This window comes from Lethenteron reissneri, chromosome 29 (assembly GCF_015708825.2).
Source record: "Lethenteron reissneri isolate LAM-NWPU_2019-01 chromosome 29, ASM1570882v1, whole genome shotgun sequence".
In the NCBI taxonomy this organism is placed as follows: domain Eukaryota; kingdom Metazoa; phylum Chordata; class Hyperoartia; order Petromyzontiformes; family Petromyzontidae; genus Lethenteron; species Lethenteron reissneri.
The window spans coordinates 8,092,732-8,117,850 of NC_083807.1; the positions used below are offsets into that span (position 1 = coordinate 8,092,732).

At 45.5% G+C, this 25,119-nt stretch overlaps 1 protein-coding gene across 1 annotated transcript in view; it reads right to left on the reverse strand.

Moving 5' to 3' along the window:
* LOC133349220 (serine/threonine-protein phosphatase 6 regulatory ankyrin repeat subunit B-like) overlaps window positions 1-24,303 on the reverse strand; it is a 90,274-nt gene extending 65,971 nt beyond the window's left edge. Inside the window, 3 exon segments of the mRNA XM_061562528.1 lie at window positions 8,007-8,105; window positions 12,077-12,178; window positions 23,129-24,303. Of these exon segments, the coding sequence (XP_061418512.1) occupies window positions 8,007-8,105; window positions 12,077-12,178; window positions 23,129-23,281 (354 nt within the window). The 5' untranslated portion in view covers window positions 23,282-24,303.
* Window positions 24,304-25,119: the final 816 nt, after the last annotated feature.

The following is a 25,119-nucleotide window of genomic DNA, read 5'->3' on the forward strand; positions in this document are numbered from 1 at the left end:
GTCACTTTAACCACTCACTGTCACTTTAACCACTCACTGTCACTTTAACCACTCACTGTCACTTTAACCACTCACTGTCACTTTAACCAATCATTATCGTCACTTTCATCACCGTTTATTTCACGCGTCGTCATCTATAGCCATGCGCTGCCATCATTTTCATCAACTGATCTCTTCACACTCTTCTGCTGTACAAATAGTTAATTATTTTGTTCAGCGCCTTATTTGAGGCGCTATATAACATGCAATATTTCAGCAACATCGGCTGAGTGATCCTCGCGCAAACGTAACCGGCATAACTCACTGGCGTTACGTCTCGTACTTCATAGGGCGCGTTCTGTCCGCCAAGTCAAACTTGTCTCACCCATGGTTTGTATTTCCAATCGGCTTTCAAAGTAATGCTGGGCGGTCTGCGTTGTGTAGTCCCTATCCACGTACACGTTGCGCTGGTTTGTGTTATGATCACTGTTTCATTGCTTTATTTTGGTGATTTCGAAAAGTTTACCGGTTTGGCCATGTTTGTTTGTTGTAGTACGGAGTAAGACTGATGGCCTTAATCTAAGTTGTCTTGTGGTTGTTGTTGTTGTTGTTTGACTTGCATCCCACAGAGATTTTTGCACAGCGTTGGTGTACAGTGCTTTTTCTGCAATTATTGCTGTCTATTCTTGGATTTTCTGTTTGCACTTAGTCACATATTCACTGTAAGATGTTTTCTTGTTCATGTTTTAGTTTTTTGTTTGTTGCGGTTGCACCCGATTCAAGAGCCGAATGGCTCACAGGGCTATTCCTAATAAATAAACTTGAACTTGTTATGCACGCATCATGCGTGTTAAGAGTTAAGCACGCGCTCTTCCTTCCGATATTAGGATGCGACTGAAGCTGTGAACTTTTAGGTCATCTACATTGAAATCTCATTCCTTTCCAACCACTTTTTTGTTTTAAGTTTGTTGTATCATGGACGTCGGTAGCAGGAATGCACGCGTGTGCTATGCAGGATCGCAGTACGAACCTTACGCATGCACACACTGAAGACACCCACGCACACACTGAAGACACCCACGCGCACGCGATCACAATGGGAGATTCGTTTGCGCCAGCGAACGACGTGGAGAGAGGCTGGATGGAGGAAGCATGAAGCTCACTCCGAGGGTCACGTGACCGCAATCTTTGTTTATCCTTTGCGGTTGCCGTGGAGACCGCACACTCATTGGAGATTAAAAGAGTGTGATGGAGCAAAGCAAAAATGGACCAAAGTGAAAGTGTGCAAGGCCATGAGCATTTGTGGGTCAGTTAACAAAAGGGTCTTGTGTATTGCATTGAGGTATAACTGTACGGCGACTATCCTCATTCATATGGCCCTATTACTGGTAGGAACCACCTGGTTACACCAGCCCACAGGGGATTATTGTGTCCGTCCGTCCGTCGTGGATCCAAAAATGGGAAGGGTGGGGCTGGGTGGAGAGGGTGGGGCTGGGTGGGGGGTGGGAAGGGTGGGGCTGGGTGGGGAGGGGCTGGTCACCCCGTGGTGCCCTTATAAAACTCAACGTTTAACCTACTCACGCCGGCTTGTGCCCGCCCTCACAGTCGGCCATATTTGCGGAATACACCACGCCGCCGTTGACCCTGGCCATTGACCGAGCAACCCAACGTTCCTACCAGCTCCCTCCGCAGGAATGTGTTTTTATTCCCGCAGCTTGACACGGATAAGAGGATTGGCCCGGAGCTCATGGAACATCCATCGTATTATTCAATGACAAAGATCCCCCTTATAGCCTTCACAGACTGTTGGTCCAAGTGCTGTTAGTGATCACCTAAAAACGCCGGCACGCCACACGAGGGGGTGGGTGGGTAGCCCCACGCCCGACCGCCTTTGTCTCCCGAGTGACAATGTTTACACATCGCACGAAGTACTGAATTGAGGCTGAGTCGACCTCGGGGAGGGAGGCCCAGGACCAATTTAAATAAACATCACGGATGTCAGCCGTGAGCGGGAATTGAACTCGGGTCTCCAGGTTCGTAGCGCAGCACGCTAACCACTCCCCACATTGTTTTATCCACATCTTATACCACAAACAATCGTGCAGAAAACAGGATCAATTTACAAGGATATACGCAAATATTATGACCCATTAATACCACTCCCCCCCCACCGCCCACATCGCTACGGATAAGAGACGTTTCACTGCACTATTTTAGATGACAACAAATGTTTAGCAACATTAATAATCCGGGCACTTTACAGGCATAATTGGTGGATGAAGCAGATTTCATCAAGCGTTGAGACAAACTGCAGGTAGACAAGAGGGTGGACAGTATATCACAGTAACAGCAAGTAGGTTGTTGAAGATCTCTATTGATTGTCGAGTGGTATCCCCCAGCCCCTGGATGCACTTTCTCTGAGCTGTTTGGTTTCCGTCCAAATGCAAATTATTCGTGACGGAAATGGCCAAATGTGTTCGTGCAGGACTCTCCCGCAAGAGTCTTGAGCCTCAGTGAGATGCTTCTCAACAAAGCCAACGGTCACGACCCTGCGTTAGTTCCAAAGAAGATACCTCGCCAAACATCTCAAACGTACAAATTACAGGAAACCAAATTGTGATTGAAAGATATATTAACGGCCCCTAAGTAGCGTATATAGTTTCCCATTTGTTCTTACAAAACGACATAATGAGTTTCAACTGTTTTCTCTTAATTTGGTGAAATGACGTGTCATTAAATTAACTCAAAAGGGCTGCATCCAATATAATAGATTAACTGTTGATACGATACTAGCACGTGAAAATTGGTTAATTCAATCTTGCATCTCTGGAGTTAGAGTGCTCTTCTCACAATTGGACCTTGCACGTTTGTTTATTTTATTTTATTCCAAGTTTTTTTCTATCCTAATGATATTCCACTCTCTCTCTCACTAAGAGAGCATACATCTCAATATAACACCTATTAAAATAATGCGACAGGATGGAGACAATTCCATTCGCAGGTTGTGCAGCTCTGGAAGATGTGAAATTATTAGAATATTCGATCAAATATTTGTCGTCAAACACCTGACATGTCATCGTCCAGGATCTGTCCACTGTTGGATTAAGGCTTCCCCCAACGCTGTGACCATCTGTCACAGTTCTGAAATGCAACAATCCATCCTGGCTTTTGGACATAATGTAATGTTATCACTCCATCTACAGAGTGAACGTGCGCTTTGGCTACAACTCCATAATAAAACTAAACTAGTTACTAAACGTTTGAATTTAGCAGGTACGAGCCACTGGGCAAGACAGCTCTTTTTCAGAAGCGACCTGGCCACAAATGATCGCTCAATGAAGTGGCTTATCACGTGGACATTCATAGCAACCAAACACTCTCAACGCGTGTTTCTAAATGTCGAGGTACAAATCGGTGGACTTAGGGCAAAATCCACGCGACCACGGGGAGAACAAGCAAACTCCGAATATACAGCAGGCGTCAAGGTCGGGATCAAACCCACGACTTCCTGCACGGTACACAGTGGCGCCCCTTCGCCTCGACCATCCAAAGTCGTCCCTTCTCACGACGTGTACTACCCAAGCCCACTCGCTTCTCTCAACATTCCGTGTGGGGCCTTTAACTCGCACAAGTCACGCAATCCACGCGTCCCTTTCCCTCTCTGTCAGCGTAATTCCACGCAGGAATATCGCATTGTATTATAATTGTTGTTGCTAAAGATGGTTAAGCGCCGTCAATGGAGATTGGCCACTACCACTTACATAAACAAGTAGATTCAAACGCTCTATTATTATAGATTTATCTTCATCGTTGGAGTAAACCAGGGGTCGGCAACCTACGGCTCCGGAGCCGCATGCGGCTCTTTACGGGCTGCTTCTTGACGATATGTACGTATGTACAGTATGTACTCAGATGCATTGCGGCTCTTGAAATACTGAATTTTGTACCGAATTGGAAAGAAATGGCTCTTCTTGTTATTTTGGTTGCCGACCCCTGGAGTAAACCGTTGTTGTGATACCGCATTGACAATAGTGCCACAAGCCACACTCATCAACGACACTGCCCCAAATGGAAAACAATGATATTCGTCGTAACATTTAACAGGCGACGTTTTGGGCCATTGGCAGAGATATGCTCTGGCTTCACAACACGTAGATGCTCTCTCTCTGTTATGAAAAAGTGTTCCTTCAACTATGGACAACGGCCTTTGCCCGAAACGTCGCCTATTAGCTATGCTGTTTCCTTTCAGGGCCGTGTTGTTGACGGATGCGTTTAGTTTCCATCGCGAGCCCGCAGCGCGAGCAGCAGAAATGCTCCCTAACCGCTGGCGCTATTGATTTAAATATAATCACAGCTGCGAATTCACGAGGTGCGTATCATCACCATCATCACCACCATAATACACGTATCATCATCACCATCATCACCACCATAATAAACGTATCATCACCAAAATAAACGTATCATCACCATCACCAAAATAAACGTATCATCATCACCAAAATAAACGTATCATCACCATGACCAAAATAAACGTATCATCACCATCACCACCATCACCATCATAAACGTATCATCACCATCATCAAAATAAACGCCCTTTGGAACGCAGCGCGACGAGATGCCCGCCGTGCCGGTGTCACGGCAGGACAAGCCGGAGAGAGAGGAGAGAGGGGAGAGTTATAGGAGAGAGAGGAGAGGGGAGAGGAGACGGGAGAGAGAGAGGGGAGAGAGAGGAGAGAGGGGAGAGGGGAGAGGCTTCCACTTCTTTTTTTTACGATCAGTGGAAACAAGAAGATGCTCGGTGTATTCGGCACTTTGTTTCGTTCATCATTTCGTAATTTTTTTTTATTAAAACTGGGCTCTATGGAACCCCCCTCTAGCTCACTCTCTCGCTCGCTCGCTCGCTCTTTCTCTCGCTCACTCTCTCGTTCTGTTCGCTGTGACGGACCCGCGCACAATCGCGGTTTCCACTGTCAAGGTCTCTCCAAAGACGTTTCTCCGGCCGACATGCACATTGCAGCAAAGCGGCGGTGTATTGCGAGCCACTTGACTCACAGCGTCGTAAGACAGCGGCGTAAATCGATAGGAGCTCGCACGCTCATTGAACACGGGCTGGATTTTGAAATGCTTTGGATGCTTCCTCAGCAGCAGATGAATAGTTGTATTATTCACCACTAATGTAATGAACGACGCTGGAAATCTGCAGCACGGTGCTACATTTCACGCAGACACGGTTATTATTATTATAATAATAATAAGATTCGCACTGCGAGGTAGGGGTGGGTAACGAGGCGATGTTTCGTAAAGTACGCACACATCTAAAAAAATAAAACGTTTTAAAGTCGCATTCGATTTGATCATGGTAAGTAAGAAAACGCTTAAAAACATGACGATGTCATTGAGTGAAGACACTGAATGGTAAAATGTAGTGAGGTTTAAGTTGTGGGGGGAAAAAGTCAGTGAATCTCTTGTAGACGTATACAGCCTTGCACAAATAAAATCTCCGTTGATAAAATAAGCGGTGTGGGATGTGCACGTATTAAGATGCATTCACGAAACAAATGTCCGTACAAAGATTGACCAGAGAACGACTAAATCATGCTCTTTGGGTCTTTCGGTAATGTCACGTAAATAGACAAATAATAAAATAAAATCACGACGTTTCGATCGCAACACAAGCAATCGTCTTCAGGTGAAAAAAATACAGCAGGTGGACTGCTGAATCATGAAGAAATGCAGCGAGAGAGCTACTGCAGCCAAAGGTTATATTCGTTTGGGATGGGTACAATTCATTTTTTTCTGCCTCAACAGTCCGCCTGCTGTACGGTTTCACCTGAAGAAGATTGCTTGTGTTGCGATCGAAACGTCGTGATATTTTTATGTTATTACTTTTCTACCTACGTGACTTTACCGAAAGACCTAGAGAGTATGAATTCCTGCAGTCACGAAAGCTTTAAGTCAAGACTAAATTATGATTAGAAGCAAATTTAATTATTGGAAGCAAATTTAATTATTGGGATGTATGGTCAATTTTGTTAGCGAGCGATTCGAATGGGGGGGGGGGGTAAGTCGAGGCTTGCATTACCCAGAGAAAACCCGAACACGCGAGTGAATATCACTTGAAGAAAGTGGCACCGTTAAGCCAGCCACCTACTTGCTGCGCTGCCCCATCTAACCACCCCCACCGCTTCCTGACGAAGGGCTTCAACATCCTTTGCATGGCCCATTCACGTTAGCTCCACTGCTACACATCATGGGCGTGTAATAAACAGCCTGCGTGACCTTACATTGGGCTGGAGATAGATAGCAAAGGAAAAAATAACAATTGTTTAAACTCGAAAAAGTGAGGTGATGGTAATATGATTACGCACCGAAGCTTGGTCGTGCACGACGAAGCACTTTGTAATATTTGGCCAAAACACCTTATCCAGGTCTTCTGCAAATCTGAATTGGAAGCTGAGTCGCAATGAAATATCTATTTCAATAAACTGGCACATGTATTGCTCTATCTCCGTCTGTCTCCCTCTCCTTGTCTCCCCCTGTCTACCCAATTTCCTGTCATTCTCTCTCTTTCTGACTTTGTCTCTTTCTCTCCCCCCCCCCCCTGTCTCTTTGTTTCTGTCTCCCTGTCTCTCCCAAGTAACCTTCCATGTTTACTGTGTCTGTGTGTCTCTGTTTTCCTCTCTCTCTGTCTCTCTGTTGCTCTTTCATTCTCTTTGTCTCTGCATTTATATTGTAGATCTGTCTCTCTGAGTTTTTGTCTCTGTTTCTGTCTCCATCTTTCTGTTGTGATCTCGTGAGTGGTGAGGCTGCCGTCAGATTACATTCAGCTGCTAGCTGAGCTTCTGAGCAAGGATTGGAAATGCAGTAAATGCACAGTATTAGCAGTATCACTGTCTGTATATCAGCATCAAAGGGCATTACTTGACTTCTATAATGAAAGCATTACAAATACATACATGCTATACATTTATCATGTTCCAGAAAATCTGTTCTAGTTGCTCTTCACAAGCAGTACTGGACATACACATACAGTGTGTACTTTATGCTTCCATAATCTAATTTATTGTGACTCCCTCATTACAGATTAGCAGGTGCACCAATTGGCTGTGTGGGGAAAGTGTCCAGTGTGCAATTAAATTGTTCAATGTAATGTACCTATCTGTCTCTCCGATGAATAATTTATTTATCAATTAAGAGCTGATCTGATGTGGAAATTGCCAGGAATTAATACTATACGGTAGGCCTACCAACGTCACTGTTTTTTTAACACTTAGGCTTTGGCGACCAATATTGTCCATAATAGAGTTTTTTTGTTGGGTTAGATCGCGTCAATATAAATGTGTTGTTAAATCTTCCACCACCCGACACAGCCAACTAGTAAGGTTTGTCGCGTAAACAAAACATGCCAATAAGTTACTAGATCAGCGCACCGGTGTGTTGGACATTAAACCCACAACATTTACAATTTTAGTATGATGTTTCGCCGGTAATTACAACCAGCATCATCAGGCGACAGCCAGAATTGTGGAGAAATTCTCCTTCTGTTTCGGTCTTCAATAGAAGGGGTAAATGTGGTGTCATCACTCGTGAGCCAATCATGGGTTTGACAGCATCGGTGACCTCCGTTTTGTTTCCACACATACATAATAAACACATCAACGATGACCCGTCAGCATCTTGCTTTTCCAGACCAATGTTATCCCACAACATGCGTTTAAGTAAGCAAACTCTGGACACAATTTCATTGGTTTTGTTAATTCAAACCCGACTGCTAATGAGGCCCAGAAGGTCCAAACGAATCGAGAGTTTATTTTTTTTTATATGCTAAAACAAATAATATTGGTCTGCAAATCAAAGTATGTTTTTGTTGATACGTGGAGACAAAACGGCGCTCTGGTTATCTGCGTTCTCACCGACAATGCCCCTCGACGGCTGCATAATGAGTTTGTGTGCGACTGCGAAAGGAAACATTGAGGTCGTGAGGGAAAACGTGATTATAATTTAAATAGAAATATTCTCACCCCTCCGGGAATGTTTGGGTCAGCTTTTCTCGTGAGAAGAAGTTTCACCAATTCTTCCTTGGAGTGAAAAGCGGCAATATGAAGGGCCGTGCGGCCGTCCTAAAGAAACACAGACACGAGTGTCACATTATATCGCTTGATCATTGTGAAATTACTCATTCGTTAGGACACACACGCCGAATATTTGTGTCTGTTCACCAGTGTGCAGCTCACAGATGCGTGCCTTGAGGCAACAACAAACAAAACAAACATTTGTTAGAAAAATATCTCTCGAAGGAAAACAACCACGCGCCGTGTCGGGGAGTGGCCCTGCAGGAAGATGATGTGACGCAACTATTGCTGAACTCACGTCCAAAAACCTCACCTGCCCAGCATTAGATACCACTCCTTCATGCCCAACAGCAATTAGCGTGAGCTATACCTGCGTGTATGAACGTCAGAGCTCAGCGTTGAGCAAAGTTGATGAGAAACACTGCACGTGATGGTTTTGTTAGTGCGCTTATTAGTGGCTGGGCTGAGACCATCAATCTCACCGCATTTGAGAAGCGAATGTGGTCACGAGTGGCTCCCCTGATTCAAACCCAGGATCTCAGCTGTGTTGGCTAAGAGCTCGTGCTGACAAAGACGTTAGTAGCCCCAGACCATCTCCCACGGGATAAAGATTAAGATTGTATATCTTTCAGCAGGAAGGGCCAAATTAGCTGTTACAGTAAAACCTTGGATTGCGAGTAACTTGGTCTGCGAGTGTTTTGCAAGACGAGCAAATTTTTAAAATAAATATTCATTTGATAAACGAGCGAGGTCTTGCAATACGAGTAGTACGTGTATACGCTTTGTCTGCCGAGCGTCACGTGATCACAACTGATATACGAGTGCTTTGGATTACAAGCACGTTTCCGGAACGAATTATGCTTGCAATCCAAGGTTTTACTGTAGTTTATATTTCAGTGGCCTCGGCGATGTTATATACTGAGTTGTGTTCATATAAGGTGTAATATTATTTATCCAGTGAATCTGCAGACCAAACACAAACACGAAGTTGTGCCAGAGTGTTTCTGCGTGGAATGAGGAATGGAGGAGTGGTAGGTTTTGCAAGTGGTCCTGAACGTGTGGGTGGCAACTACACATGTCCATGGAAGGGAATATAGATCTCCATTGGAAAAAAAACGCCGATGATTTCCCACAAACTGATGCCCATTTTGCTCACCTCAAAGGTATTGTGCCGAGGATCTCAACTTGTATCCTTCCAATTGTGGGTCAGGCACTCTAACGATATGGCAATGTTGGTGTTTTTATTTTTGATCTCTCAGTGTGTGTTAAAAAAATTAACTCAATATATTTGTCCATTACTTATGTTGTCAAGAATGCATTTTCATTGGAGAGTTCTACAGCACAACCACGAATATCTATCTCGTAGGAAGAGGCCCTGGAATTTATCACGCTACTGCTGGAAGAAGAGCCTCCATTGGAATGACCTCAGGAGCGTATTCGGTTTACTCTTCCATGCTGCTCAGACAATCTTGGAAGAGGTAGGGTATTAACCCACAACTTACCCGACCACACGTGACTTTTGCCAATCGACTAACCGTGGTGAATCCATTCAATGTATACTGTTGGGTGGACACCAGCTGGGAGGTGGAGGGAGTTTAAAAAGAAAAGCGTCGCCCATCGTTTCAAATGCCGCACACTGGGAGACGCCATCGAACCGGTGACGTCCGGATCGCTAAGTCCACTGCGCGAACAATAACACCACGCGAGTTCTGTGTTCTTCTAATCCAAGATTATTGCGGGTTTTGGGGATTAAATCGTACACTGCCACTGTGTCTGCTTCTTCTAAAAGATGTTCGAGAGAGAGAGAGGGAGAGAGGAGGGGGGTGAATAAAATGAAAACTATTTTTGCCCACGTCACCGGAGCAAGCCGTGAAGTGGGCCCCTCTCTCTTTGCGCTGAGGTGGGCCTCACTCGAGGCTCGGGAGGCTGAGGCACGCACGGCTTATTTATTGCGCACAAGTGGCGGCTTCACGCGGGCCCTCGGCAACCCTCCATTTGACGCGTAAACGCCGCGCCCAGGACGAGAGAGTGCCTCTCTTCATCTCGATTGCCTTTTGCAACAACAAAAAAACCTCCTTTTGACATTTACCATCTTTGCACTCGACACATGAAGGTAAACAGTAAGGGTGCAGCCCTGCTATTGCTCGTGCGTATTAATGTATGGTGAACTTCTTTCGCACCGTACATAGCCAACCATGCTAATCGGAGGGGCGGGGGAAGGACAGCAAACTAAACACAAACGGCGGTTCTAAAGAAATGCATTTCACGCCACTGCAGATGGGAAGGCCTCCGATAGAGGCAGAGCCTCTCTAAAATGTAGAGAGTATTTGTCCTACTTTACCATGTTCGCCCAGATATGGGTGTACCCACACCCAGCACACCGAACCAGCCAATTTACTGTGACCCTCTTTGAAGTGTATTTCTTTAAACCCCACCAACACTACCACCCATAACTACGACGACACCACTGCCACTACAAACATTCCATCACCAACAACCACAACCATGGATATATGTTGAACTTCTTTCGCACCGTACGTAGCCAACCGTGCTAACCACCAACAAAAAACACCTCAATCACCAGCAACCATACCACCACAATCACCACCACACTAGCAGGCACACTACCACATTCACCACCACCACTACTTCCAGCAGAACTGCACTAAAATCATAATTTAGGTATCTACACCAGCCTGCACAAATGTAGTGAAATAGAATCGGTCACGTAGCAGCATAGCGCTGGCTGCTGACAAGGAAGGGGATCTGTAGCTTACAGCAGCCCTGGCTGACAGCAGGTCACGTGATATACCAGAGAAGGATCTTGGGGAAAGGTCACGGAAGGGGCACATCGAGAACCCGCGGGTAGGTTCTAGAAAGGGGGCGTGGCCGGGGGCGTGGCCGGGGGCGGAGCCAGGCCACGGTGACAGTATAAGAGGGGCCCCAGGAGGGGACCTCGGGGCTGTTGTGTGGAGTAGGGGGTTTCCCGTCGTGCTGCTGCCGGAGTCTTCACCGTCTCGGCGTCGCCAGTCAGGCAGTCTACCAGCTGTCCTGACTGGGAGCCGTAGTTACTAAATGTTACTGTCAGGCCGTGTTAATAAACAGAGTGCCTCCTACTTTAAGTGTCTCTGAATCAGTCCCTACACAAAGATAAAGTGTCATCAAACAACCCCACAACAAACGTTAGTTTTGAAATGACTCATTCATGATTCATGATTACCTAATGTTTAAATCTTTAGAGACTCAAGAAACGTTGTTCCATATGTTAAAGTTTTAACGCGACAAAATATGATTAAAATGCTTGTTATGAACAGTGAGGTTTTTTTTAATTATCATCATCAGCCATGGTCAATCCACTGCTGAATGTACGGCCTCCCCAAGCCATCACCATCTTCCATGACCCCGCAATATTTCAATCCGACCAGCACCTGCACATGAACTGATTTCACTGCTCCATCTCTTAGGTGGACGAACTCTCAGATGAATTCCATTCCTTAGCTGCTACTCTGTAATTACTCTTGTCCATTGGCCACCATCCCCTTTATTGACGTGTCCTGCCCAAGCCCACATCATTTTATGAACAGTTGCAATCATGCCTTTAACCTGTGTATGTTCTATAATCCATGTATCCCTCTTACTTTCATTGAATGTAATTCAAAGCATGCATCTCTCCATGATTGTTTGCGCAATTCTTAGTTTGTGTCCATTGTTTTATTTAAAGGCCAAGTTTATGAACCATATCAGATAACATTTGAGTTTTCAGTTGTTTTTAATCACCATAAACTTTCAACAACAACAATCATTCAAACTTCTAACATGCACAATATTTGCTTACTCTTTAAAATGGAGCATGACTCGGAGGCACAACGAGTGACAGGCTGATGGGACGTCAGCTCGGCAGTGAGCCGGCAACCATCAATTGCCCAAGCTCTGTGATCCTCCATATATATTCAGATATTTCAGTGACGTCATGGGTGTTACTACGTGTTGGGGACATTCTGCTGTTCAACTGCCCTTACCTTTGAGCGGTCACCGAGGTTGACTCCCAGATCAAGGAGGCGATCAACCACAGCGATCTTGTTATCCTTCACCGCGATCATGAAGGGGGTTAATCCTGAGTCCTGCAGAAGACACGTTCATGTAATACGCATTGTTATCTTTATGACGGTTAGCAATGCGGTGCTGGGAATAACATTCGTGCCAGTTGTGGTAATATCTCTGTTTCACGTAGTCAAAAAAGTGTGTACCTGTTCCATGCATGGATTGTTGGTAAATGTCATTGAAGGCCCTGAGTCCACGGTGGAAATTACACATTCCTATGGCAGGGGGCAATTATCGCCCTCGAACAATCACTTTTGGCTCATCACAAAGTGTTATTCCTCGTATTGACTCCTGTGAGTTACGTGTTGAGCACTCTAACCATCGTTTAACTTGGCTGGATAAATATAAGTGCGTGATATTATTGTTAATTCCACGTAATTATTACAAATATATAATAGACACCTGAAGTTAACGTAAACACGTTGTTCATGATAAGGCTTTTGCCATGGTGTAAAGGTCAGCACGTTGGATTTGCAATCAAGAAGTCGCCGGTTCTATCTGCCGGCGCAGAAGTTGAAACAATGGCAAAGTTTCATCGTACAAAGGGTTAGGGTATACCACCCTTGGCAGGTCGTGTGTGCTGGGGTAAAGCGTGGGTACTCCCATCTCTTTTAAGAAATCTGGACAGCGTGGAAGAGTAGGCCAAACATGGGCCAGCAAATGCAGAGCTAAACTTGCACCTTAGCTGTTCAGGTCACAGTGTCTCGCCTCCTCGAATGAAGAAGGTAGTAAAGGAGTGACATTCATTTGCATTCATGAACCCGAGTCAGTGTTTTCACATTTACAAAGAAAAGATATACATTTCTGACCATTTATCTAATTGCATAATACAATCTGTACCGTTGCAGGTCACCCATGAAATAGAGCATGGCATCTCAGTGGGCCCTGCTGAAATAAATACAATCTAAATGTAAAAACAAACAAAACAAAAACAGATCTAAGAAGACACGTGTAAATTGGTAACTCCTCTTTATCCATGGTTGAGTGAATACTATTGAATCTTTGATAATAATAAAAAAATAAAGGTTTTTGGGTTATATCGCATAAATATAAATGTTTAATTAACCCACCACCACCACCAAACACCGCCAATTGGTAAGGTGTGTCACGTGAACAAACGTGCCAATTAATTGCTACTTCAGCACACCGGTGTGTTGGAAAGTAAACCTTCAACATTTACAACTTGAGTACGACGTTTCGCTCGTGATTACAACCAGCTTCATTAGGCGCTTTGCCAGAATAAAGAATCTACAACATTTTCAATGCCTTGGAAAAAAAATACTCAGGTATGTTGTGTTCGCACTCATTACACGAGACAACGTGCTTGCCAGATATGAACCACACTACCTTGCTGATATCGTCAAGGAGCATAAACTGCACCATCACGCGAACTCTGGTCATCGCAGCTGTTTTTGGTTAACCATCAAATACGGCCACTGCATCGTACGCTACAGATGCGCTGAGTTATGCAATTTTGAACCGAGAATGAAAACGAATTTCTTTAGAACTCCTTTTTGTGTTTAGTTCGTTGTCCTTCCCCCGCACCTCCTATTAGCACGCCTGGCTACGTACGGTGCGAAAGAAGTTCAACGTAGAATGGAAATAATAAAATAATAAAAAAATAAAATTAAAACGTAATAAAATAATTCTCACGACGTTTCGGCCACAACGCAAGCAGCCGTCCTCAGGTGGAGAACAGGTCTGTATAACTCTGTACAACATGTGCGTTAAGCAAACCACAGTCAGGAGCCAACTGAGCCCATAATCCCTCCAGAGTTAATAAAGAAAGTACCACTTCATGAGACTCTTTCTTCTCGACAGACCTGTTCTCCACCTGAGAACGGCTGCTTGCGTTGTGGCCGAAACGTCGTGAGAATTATTTAATTACGTTTTTATATATTTTTATTTTTTTATTTCCATTCTACGTGACTTTACCGAAAGAACCAAGAAGATGAATCCCTGCAGTCACGAAAGCTTTAAATCGAAATTTAATTTCAACGTACGTACACACGTAACATTGCGTCTTTTCTTGATGACATCACAGTGGGTTCCACAATGTCCCTCCTCTGTCCTGCTCTGGGACCTGCGTCCCGTTGAGGCTCACGTCACCCATGGCTCATAAAGCCACCACGAGGCTCACTTTGCCTTTGTTGTCTTTTTTTTATTGACGAAAAATAAATAAATAAACATCTTATGAATTAACAGTGCAGCCTGAAACATTTCACAAATCTCCCACCATAGTGACGATGTCGTGTGAGTGATAGGGTGGTCATGAATTAAATAGATTCGACCATTAATTCTCACTTCGGTGTCAATATCTGCGTGCAGCAAATCAATTTTTAGAACAGCACAACGTGTGCTCTTCTTAAATTAAAAACTGAAACCAATAAAGCGAACGTTGTACTGCTGCTGGTTTCACAGCGTCTCGCGAGTGCGTGGTTGCCGTGAAATGGCCTTACTATATTATGCTATACTATTCGATATAAGGTCCACTTTAATCATATCATTTGTTTCTGCAAAATATCCCTCAATTATTGCGATTTAAAAAAAACTTTATTTTCCGATGGAATAGTTGTGAAATAATAAACACAATAACGAAAGCTTTAAATAAATTCCTGAATCACAAATTCAAGTTAACCGAGACTACTCGCAGAATTTTTTTCTTCATTTCCCTCTTGTGTAGCTACTAGAATATGCATTGTAAGCATTGTAGATTGTAACGTCACAATGCTTAGAAGACTCAATGTGGGATTATGCTGAATTCATTACTGCAGGAGGATTTCTAAGTCAATCTCTCTGTCCGTACTGGAAGCCCAGCAAAGACCATCTGCAGTGTTGCCTATAAAAAATACATGATGTAATTAGGACAATATGGGGGGATCTCCCAGTAAACATGAAAACGTTGGGCCAATGTCGATGAACGTTGGACGTGGACATTGGAGCAACGCTGCATGTTTACTGGGCTGATGTCATTCGAATTGTCACGTCGTCAAAACGATTATTGCATCATGAAAAATTACACCAAGGCACACCTCAAATGTATATAACTCATACCCTTTGGTGCTTTCGGTAAAGTCACGTAGGTAGAAAAATAATAGATCACGGCGTTTCGATCGCAACACAAGCAATCGTCGTCAGGTGGGACAACCACCGCAAGAAGCAGTTTTTTTCCTGCTGTGGTTGTCCCACCTGATGACGATTACGTGACTTTATCGAAAGAACCATAGAGTATGGATTCCTGCAGTCACGAAAGCTTCAAATCGATAACTCTGTACAACAAGTGCGTTAAGCAAACCACAGTCAGGAGCCAACTGAGCCCATGATCTCTCCAGAGTTAATAAAGAAAGTACGACTTCATGAGACGTGAACAGTGGTTGTTCTCCAGAAAGATTGACCGCACCCCCCCCCCCCTCAACATAGGAACATGGAATGTGAGTTCTGTAATGACTTCAGCACTGGGCCGATGACAAAATCACCCGGAATTTGCCTGATCTCGTCAGATCTCGGGAACTTGACAGGGTTGAACCTGGAAAATTGGGTGACCAACACGCAAAGACAGGTGTTATGGGCTATCTTGTGGGCAGTCTGTCCAAATCCATTGTTGTACTGTACTATGCTCCCACGTCTATGATCCCTGTCTAAACCAATCCGCACCGACCAGCGTGGTGAAATATGGTGAAATAACCCCCACGACTCGCGACTGATTGGGGAGGCCCTCTGTCCAGCTGTGGATTGACCAACAAAGAGATGCACGGACTGTGTACGTAGCGACTGAACTCAATGGCATCTATTGAGCACTCACAGTTCTGCAGGGTCCGCCGAAACTGCCGTGTTCTACGAGGCACACATGGCACAAACGCGCACATGAATGCGAGAGATATGAAAGATGTAAGGGGCCCCACAACGGTTCAGTTTGTCACATGTCAGCCACTTCAACGGAAGCCCCCGCTGCGCTTAAGATTTAGGCGCACGGTTGAATACGTGCCAAAGCGACATAATTCAGACGAGTTGACAATTCATGTGGCCTGGGTGCGACCACAACTTGGCAGGGCATGTCGAAGACACCATCGATCATAATTGAAGCCGAAAATGATACCGTGCGTCACAACGTAGATTTATTTAGGTGTCTAAATGGAACTGCATCTTCACGGTGGTGTACATAAACAGTGTACGTGTGATATATGTATTTGTATGAGAAGATATATAATCGTAGGCAGAAGAGGAGAGCCTTGAGCTTGAACTGGAACAGGGGCAGGGAGTGTACAGCACAGGTGGCTGGTGGAGGGAGTTCCTGAATGTGGTCACAGCAGAGGAGAAGGAGTGATCTCTGTTTGTCAGTGGCTTACCGATACACATCAAAGTACATGTGGCCTGCCGTTTAATGGATGCATGAAGGGGCTTTTATAAACATCATTTAATCTTCACAATATATTGATATTTGTATCCATTATAAACTGTATATAGGTATAGCTAGCTGGGAAACCGAAAACATGTCCAGTTTGTCATTTTTATTCATCAATACAGACTAATCTTAAGCTCAATACGTATGATATAATATGCGTGCGTCAACCACAGTACTGCATTCGTGAATACAACTAGTCTCTGATAGTGTGTGTTATTTGCATAGAAATATGACAGTTATAAAACGTGAAATACAAAAGGCAAACTATTTTTAATTGCATGTTTTGGTAAGAATGTAAGAAAATAAAGACACCAAGTCTTTCATATGCACATATTGAGTCGTCATGTGTGTTTAAATACGACACAATGAACATTGTACTACTACATTAACGTAAGCAAACGACTATCTTCCTAATGTTCACAAAAGCACTACCTGCAATTATAGTGAGAATCGCTGCATTCACGGAATAACTTCCAGGTTATATACCAGGCCATACTAAAAACAATCACCACTATTTCCAGGTGTGTTGAGTATTCACGAGTAGCTGTAGTGGTGGATCTAGGACATAATACAGAATTCATCTTATCCGCAATCCTATTCGCCATGGCTCCCATAATCCGCAATCCTCTTATCCGCGACTCCCATAGTCCGCAACAGTTGCAAAAATTCCTGCGAATTCCTATTAACTTTATATTGCCGGACGGTTAGATGTGGTGCTAAGTGCAAGGTGTTTGAAGATTTTAAAATCCTTTATATTAAGTTCGCTTGCTTGCTTAGGACCGTGCAAATATTTCGGTCGTTTTTTAACCCACTTCCCGTGATCCAATCGAGCTGACATTTTGCACACAGACTCCTTGTGCGTAACAATGCAAAATTTGACACTGTTTAGGAAAAAAAATTAATATTAATTACCAATTGTTTAATGCTGCCAGACAATCATCTGACGCATAGGTGGCAGCCATCTCAAGCCAGAGGACGAGAGGACTCTAGCCGCCCCGATGCCACGCATATAAAGGATTTATACTGAAAAACTTTGTTTTTACGGGTTATACTTGTTTACAGTTATACACGATAATTTCAGAACAATATGTACAATCAGATAGAATTAGCACTGCACTGGTGTAGTTTAAATAGTTTTATTCTGTTTTGGGAATAGTGTTGGGTGATCATGCCTGCAGGCTTCATTGCATGGGTAGTACCATTGTCTGGAAAGTGGTTATCTAATGGAAAAACTAGTCCTTGTCACAGGAACGTGGAATTTTCAGCACTGGCTTTGTTATTCCGACGGAGATGAATCAAACCACGTGCTCATTTCATCAGAGATGCACTTGGAGTATCACCACTTTCTTTCATTACGTATGCAGCGGTGCCGTGTATGATTTTATATATAGAAAACAATTGTATCACTCATTCGTCGCTTGTATATTTCTCACTGCCCGTTTTGGTGAGCGCACTGCGATTGTCATGAACGGAGGCCGGCGGCAACCTGCCGCTCCAGAGCTGAATGAAGGAAGCTCTTTCAGGACCGCTTCGTGGCTCCCCGACACTCAGAATTACCATTGCCAAGTTGTGAACAAAAAAACACCGAATTCGTTTCGATAATTAGCGGTGAACGTCGAACCAGCCCGACGATGATTTGTAACGCGGCATTGCGCATCATCGTGCGTGCGCCGAAAAGTACTGTTTGACGTGCATTTCCCATAAATATGCTAAATTCCTTTTGATATGCAAATTCCTTTGTCAATGCGCCCAGCTTATATATATGCTCCAAGCTCGTGTGCTGTTTCATTCAGACTCTGTCGCCTCGACGGACCTGGTTTTCACCTGAGGACGGCTGCTTGCGTTGTGGCCGAAACGTCGTGAGAATTGTTTTATTATGTTTTATTTTTATTATTTTATTACTTCCCTTCTACGTGACTTTACCGAAAGAACCAAGAAGATGTTTGACGTTATTCATCCAGGACCGCCTTGCGTCGGCGTGTTGTCGTTTTTATTGTTGTTGTTGTTGCGCTTCGAGTGAATTTGAAGAAATGTTCTCTGCCCGTTCTTCCGCTTGCCGAGCCCCCCCCCCCCCCCCCCTGGCCGTTGAACAATACGCCGCCTCGACGAGACGCGGATTCGTCTCGATTGTAAATGTCGCTTCCTCCACACGGGCACACGCACACGCACATACACGCGCGTGTGTGCGTGTGTGTGCGCGCATGTGTGCGCGTGTGTGCGGGTGTGTGTGCGCGTGTGTGTGTGCGCGCGTGTGTGTTCGCGTGTGTGCGTGCGCGTGTGTGTGTGTGCGTGTGTGCGTGTGTGTGTATGCGCGTGTGTGTGTGCGCGCGTGTGTGTTCGCGTGTGTGCGTGCGCGTATGTGCGTATGTGCGTGTGTGCGTGTGCGCGTGTGTGCGTGCGTGTGCTCACGTGTGCGTGCGTGTGTGTGTGCGCGCACACAGAGGCACCGCTGGCTCTGTGTGGATGGTGGCACTTCCCAACAAGCTGTGTGTAACGCATGGCTGCTCAACGCTGTGGTGGTGGGGGGGTTGCTGCGGGCAAAGCTTCTTCTCAACACGCGGAGCGACAGTTTTGATTTCTTAGCGCTACAGGGGGGTAAACGCGCGGCGCTTGGGAGAGCGAGGGAGTTGTGTGTGTGCGTGTTGTGTGTGTGTGCGTGTTGCGTGCGTGTTGTGTGTGTGTGTTGTGTGTGGTGTGTGCGTTGTGTGTGGGTGTGTGTGGTGTGTATGTGTGTGGTGTGTGTGTGTGGTGTGTGTGTGTGGTGTTTGCGTGGTGTGTGTGTGTGGTGTGTGGATGTGTGTATGTGGTGTGTATGTGTGTGGTGTGTGTTGTGTTTGTGTGGATGTGTGTATGTGGAGTGTATGTGTGTGGTGTGTATGTGGTGTGTTTGTGTGGTGTATGTGTGGTGTGTGCGTGGAGTGTGTGTGCGTGTGTGGTGTGTGTGGTGTGTATGTGTGTGGTGTGTATGTGTGGTGTGTGTGGTGTGTGTGTGTGTGGTGTGTGTGTGCGTGTGTATGTGTGTGGTGTGTGCGTGTGGTGTGTGTGTGTGTGGTGTGTATGTGTGTGGCGTGTATGTGTGCGTGTGTTGTGTGCGCATGAGCCAGTGTGCGCCCGCGTGCTTTGCCCGAACGGGTCCTCGCCCACAAGATGAGTAAACCTGAGCCGCCGGTGGAAGTGTTCAAACATCCACGAGGTGGGAGACAAAGACACGTGTTGCTGGGCCACGCACCCGTCGCCAGCCATGCCCAAAAACAGAACTCGCCACCCCCCCATAGTCCGTTAAAGGCTATACGGGGGATCTTTGTCTTGTGTGTGCCTGCGTGCTGGGTGGCACAGCTGGTGCCAGGCAAGGGGACACTTTGGCCGCACGTTAATAAGTGCGGGACGCACGGCTACTGCTGCTGGGCGATTGAATTCCGAATAGATTCTCCGTGCAGCGAGTTCACACAAGCGCACACCGCACGGGTTGTGTGTGTACTCACAAGGAGGCGGCTGACCACTTATATCATCACTTCCTTATCACCCTACTATCGCTACTACCATGGTTACTCTTCCAGTGAACTTCACTCATTGATCCCTCTGCTTGCTCTCTTAGACTCCCAAATCCGTCCATGCAGGGCTGGACTCCACCACCACCAACCCTGCAGGCCAACTCGCGTCACTCGCTTGATCATTCCCCTCCCGCTGCAGCCGCAATTAACAATTCAATCCATTCGTTACTTTTATTTTTCTCCAAGCTCTGATGGCATCATATTCTTAGTTTTTTTCGGTAAAGTCACGTAGGTAAAAAATTAAAATTAAAATGAATAAAAGTAAAATAAAAATAAAATAAAAATCACGACGTTTCGGAGGCAACACAAGCTTGCTGTATCTTGATACAGCAATCGTGCTGCCGTGATTTTTATTTTATTTTTATTTTACTTTTTTTTATTTTAATTTTTTACCTACGTGACTTTACCGAAAAAACCTAAGAATATGAATCCTTGCAGTCACGAAAGCTTCACATCTGATGGCATCGTTACATCAAAGCGACGCGCATCGAGTCCCGTCCTTGACAAGTTTAATCGTGCCGTGTGTTGCCAGGCCCCGTGTTCAACAAAACAGAAATAGGAGAGGCAAAGTTCGCCACGATTCAGCTCGTCCACCGTGGTGGTCCTGAGCCAGTGGTGGAAATTCCACATTCCTGTGGCGGGAGCGAGTCTCTGTACAGGACAACGACTTTCGATTTAAAGCTTTCGTGACTGCAGGGATTCATCTTCTTGGTTCTTTCGGTAAAGTCACGTAGAAGGGAAGTAATAAAATATTATGTTTTATTTTTATTATTTTATTACTTCCCTTCTACGTGACTTTACCGAAAGAACCAAGAAGAGGACAACGACTGTTAAACAATCAGGAGGCTTTGAGCTCACAAGTGATTACGTAGTCACCCTGAGTTTGTATGCACTACGTACAAATATCTTATACGGCACTTGTATTACTTGTATTACTGCAGTGTGTGTATATATAATATGTCAAAGTGATCAACTATTCATCTTCTTGGTTCTTTCGGTAAAGTCACGTAGAAGGGAAGTAATAAAATAATAAAAATAAAACATAATATTTTATTACTTCCCTTCTACGTGACTTTACCGAAAGAACCAAGAAGATGAATCCCTGCAGTCACGAAAGCTTTAAATCGTGATCAACTATTATGCATTAAATATATTCAGGTGGGAGTTTCGGTTGGTATTTGCACACAAATGACCGCGGTAAGAAAACCTCACTTTAGGACTGAAATAAACTGAATATGCGAGGCTACAAGGCTCTCTCTCTGCTGTGAACAAGTGCCATTGTTCAAATCATCACTTTACTTCCGTGGATATATGTACGGTGTCGCTATAAGCCAGAGATGATAATAATAATGCTCTGTATTATGGGAACCTCATTTGCCAGTAAAAATATGATAATTGGTTCTTTACCCTACTATCTGGCAACAAAACTGACACCTTTTACAAGGAGTCATGTTTGCATAGACCGCAATACCTGCAGTCATAATACAAACAAAAGAACATAACTCTGATAATGTGCACATTATAACTCTGATAATGTGCACATTATCAGAGTTATGTTCTTTTGTTTGTATTATGACTGCAGGTATTGCGGTCTATGCAAACATGACTCCTTGTAAAAAGGTGTCAGTTTTGTTGCCAGATAGAAGGGTAAAGAACCAATTATCAATGCTCTGTATATTTACGTGTAAATTATCGCTCACGTTTGTAAGAGCAGCTTTGGCATCTCAAACATGCATCAAAATTCCTAGCCTATCATCACTTGTTAGGAACTTAGAAGCCAGCTCTGGCTTTGGTAAACTGGTACCTACCATGACAATGTGGAATTTCCAACACTGGTTCAGGATACTTAACGCCTTCATGCCATGCCCACTTGCTATTGTTAATGACACTCACTTGCCACAACTGCAATGTGTCTACCTGCACCAAACTTGGCCAGATTGTCAAATCCCAATGTGTCTGCTTACATCAGTGTTCGGCGGTGATCATGTCAATTGGTGGCTGTGCTAGTGGCATAAATTCCACGTTCCCATGGTGGGGGCCACTATACCCATTGGATGACCAATTCAGTATCGCCTTCCCACAATGCTTTATTCAGGTTACCAAACCTCCAGAGTTAGCAACGACCACTCGAGAAAGGAATGACCGTCTTGAGCCAGGGCCTGTTATTCGCGTGCATTACAATGTCCGCGGTGCGACGGGCGGGCGGACGCACCTGAGAGACGTCGTTGAAGTGTGTGGGCGCCGCAACGGTGAGATGTTAACGACCTCACGTGGTATACAGGAGGTCGTGGGTTCAATTCCGACCCGACGCCTGTGTGGATTTTTCACCGGGCCCTCCAGTTTTACCCTCCACATTTAGAAACATGCGCTGAGAGTATTTGGCTGCTATACATTTCCACTTGATAAGCGACTTCATTGAGCTATCATTCGTGGCCAGTTCGCGTCTGAAAAAGAGCTATATAACTTACTGAACCTTTCCCTCATGAAATAAAAAAAAGTTCATAGTGATATAATTTTTTTAATACTCTATAGTTCCCTGTGCCCACCCCGTGCCACAGTGGCCGTGCCGCTGGCTGGCGCCACCCACCAGGCACTGTAGAAGTTGCAGGGGTCCCACTGGCGAATGGTTCCTGATGGTTGCTGGTGAGATTACAGAGAGGGATCCGTGGAGTTCACCCACAGCTCGGCGCCGATGAAAGGAGATCCGCTGCACTACGACTATGTCGACTCCACGACAACCACTGGCTGCTTTGAGACCTTGTGCAAATTGTGCTTCAGAAAACCGAGTTTATTATTATTGACTCAGAATTGAGCCTACTGTTTGTGCTCTCCTTTGCTATTTGAAGGCTCTGTCACCTTGTTCAAGAGCAGGACTCAAAACACACGCAGACATATATTCACCAATATAACTTTTTTGTCTAAAACGTTGTGCGTTTCTCTTAGCCATGTCTAAATGTGTTGAGGGCTACCAGACACCTCACGACAACCACAGTGCCACCCACCGCACAAGCGCGTACCTCGTCCACGTGGCCCAGCTCGGTGGCCCCGCGGTCCATGCCCCTCAGGGCTTGCTCCACGGCCGACCATTCTCCCCGGCTCGCCAAGTGCAGGACCCTGTTCCCACTCGACTGGACCGTCGACGCGGAACTGGCGGACAGAGCGTCGGACATCTCGTCGAGGCGCAGGAACGGCGGCGAGGGTCCGCGGAAGGTTGTAGACTCTGGGCTCCGGATCAGCGACCCACGGTCGCACTTCGAAGAGACATCGTCGTCGCCAGCGGCAGCGGCAGCAGCAGAAGGGTCGTGGCCAAGCAGCCCAGGCGCGCAGTCAACAACGTGTCGTCTAACTACGGGGACGACCTCAACAACGGCTCCTCCTCGCCGCTCGTGACTGAACGCTCGGCATGTCGTCGCAGCCAGGAGGACTTGCAAAGCGGCCGTTTATTTTGGGAAACATTTAGCGGGTGAAACGCACGGGAGGGGTTTCCCGACGTAAACCTCCGTTAACTTTTGTTGAGATTTTACGACGGGGTCAGCTCGCGTACGAAACGCGGTGCGCCTTTCTGGTGGCCGCCGCACGCTCGCCTGCCTCGCACCGGTCTCGTTCCGTTGCTCAGCGCCCGACTACAGCAATGGGGGGGGGGGGGGGTGTGGGATTGAGGTGAGAGGCATTTGAGAACGAGGCAGGAGGCCTCCCCTCCTCCCACCTCCCATTCCAGCGTCACGCTGCCCTCACCGTGGCCCTTAAGGACGACCCGTGCCGCTCTCTAAAGAGGGCTTTAACTTGGCCCGCCTGGCCAACTGCATTATTCCAACTGCTGGCAAGTGGTGCTTGTTTAAAATTACTTACTCGAGTGAAAGCCTTTGGTCATATTGCCTTTACTGTATATATATATTTTGCGTGTGGGTGTGTGACGAGCAGAAGTGCAGTGGCCCGTTCGAGATGCTCAGATTCCAGCAACCTGAGTTTAATCTCGAGTCAGAGAGTCAAAGTAATGACGCATGGCATTTGGCCCTGACCTGGGCAACTCCTATGTCGACTTAACCATCACATAATTGAGCGCTTGGAGAGGCGTGTGAGCATCAGCAGGCTTACATATCCACTTCAGAATCAGAATCTTTATTTGTCCTAGAGGAGGAATCTGATTAAGCAATTGTTTACAGTAGGAGCAGGTCAGCGAGTAAGGTAGGCAAGTCACTATGAAGAATATATGTAAATACAGCATGGAAGTACAAATTGCACTCGTACACAAACTCCGGCAGACCCACCAAGACCAAATGCAAGCTCTGGCAAGACAGAAAAAACAACAACAACAACAATCCAAGACCACACCAAGACAATACAGTCCCCCGATTACACTGCACTACAAATTGTAACCATCGATAACGTGGCAGGGTTTACTTGTGACAGGGTATATTTCTTGACAGCTTTAATAAGCGCTTGCTGACAACGCGTGCCTCACCAGTGGATGATGAAAAAATATGACATCTTTATTGCAAGTGTGTGTGAATATGTGTGCGTTAAAGCAGCGGTTAGCGCTACGCTGCGCTATGAACCCGGCGACACGAGTTCGATTCCCGCTCACGGCCAACACCAGTGACGATTATCTGAACCGGTCCCGGGCCTCCCCTAGGTCGACTCAGCCTCAAATGAGTACCTGGTGCGGTGTGTAAACATTGCCACTAGGGAGACAAAGGCGGCCGGGCGTGGTGCTGGCCATCCACCCCCTCATGTGCCGTTCTGACCTTCATAGGTGCTCACTAACAGCACTTGCCCCAAGTCTGCTACAGGCTATATGGGGAATCTTTGTCAATGCATGTATGCGTGTCATAAAAAAAAAAACTACATAAAAATGACTGTTTCTAACTATAGAGAGAGAATACATTGATGTTTAAATTGAATCTCACCAGAAAAAAAAAATTCAAATCTTGAATTATAAAAAAAAATGTATTGTATAGTATGGTACTTATTAAATTATCTTGGAAACAGCAGCAACAATGAAACTCTA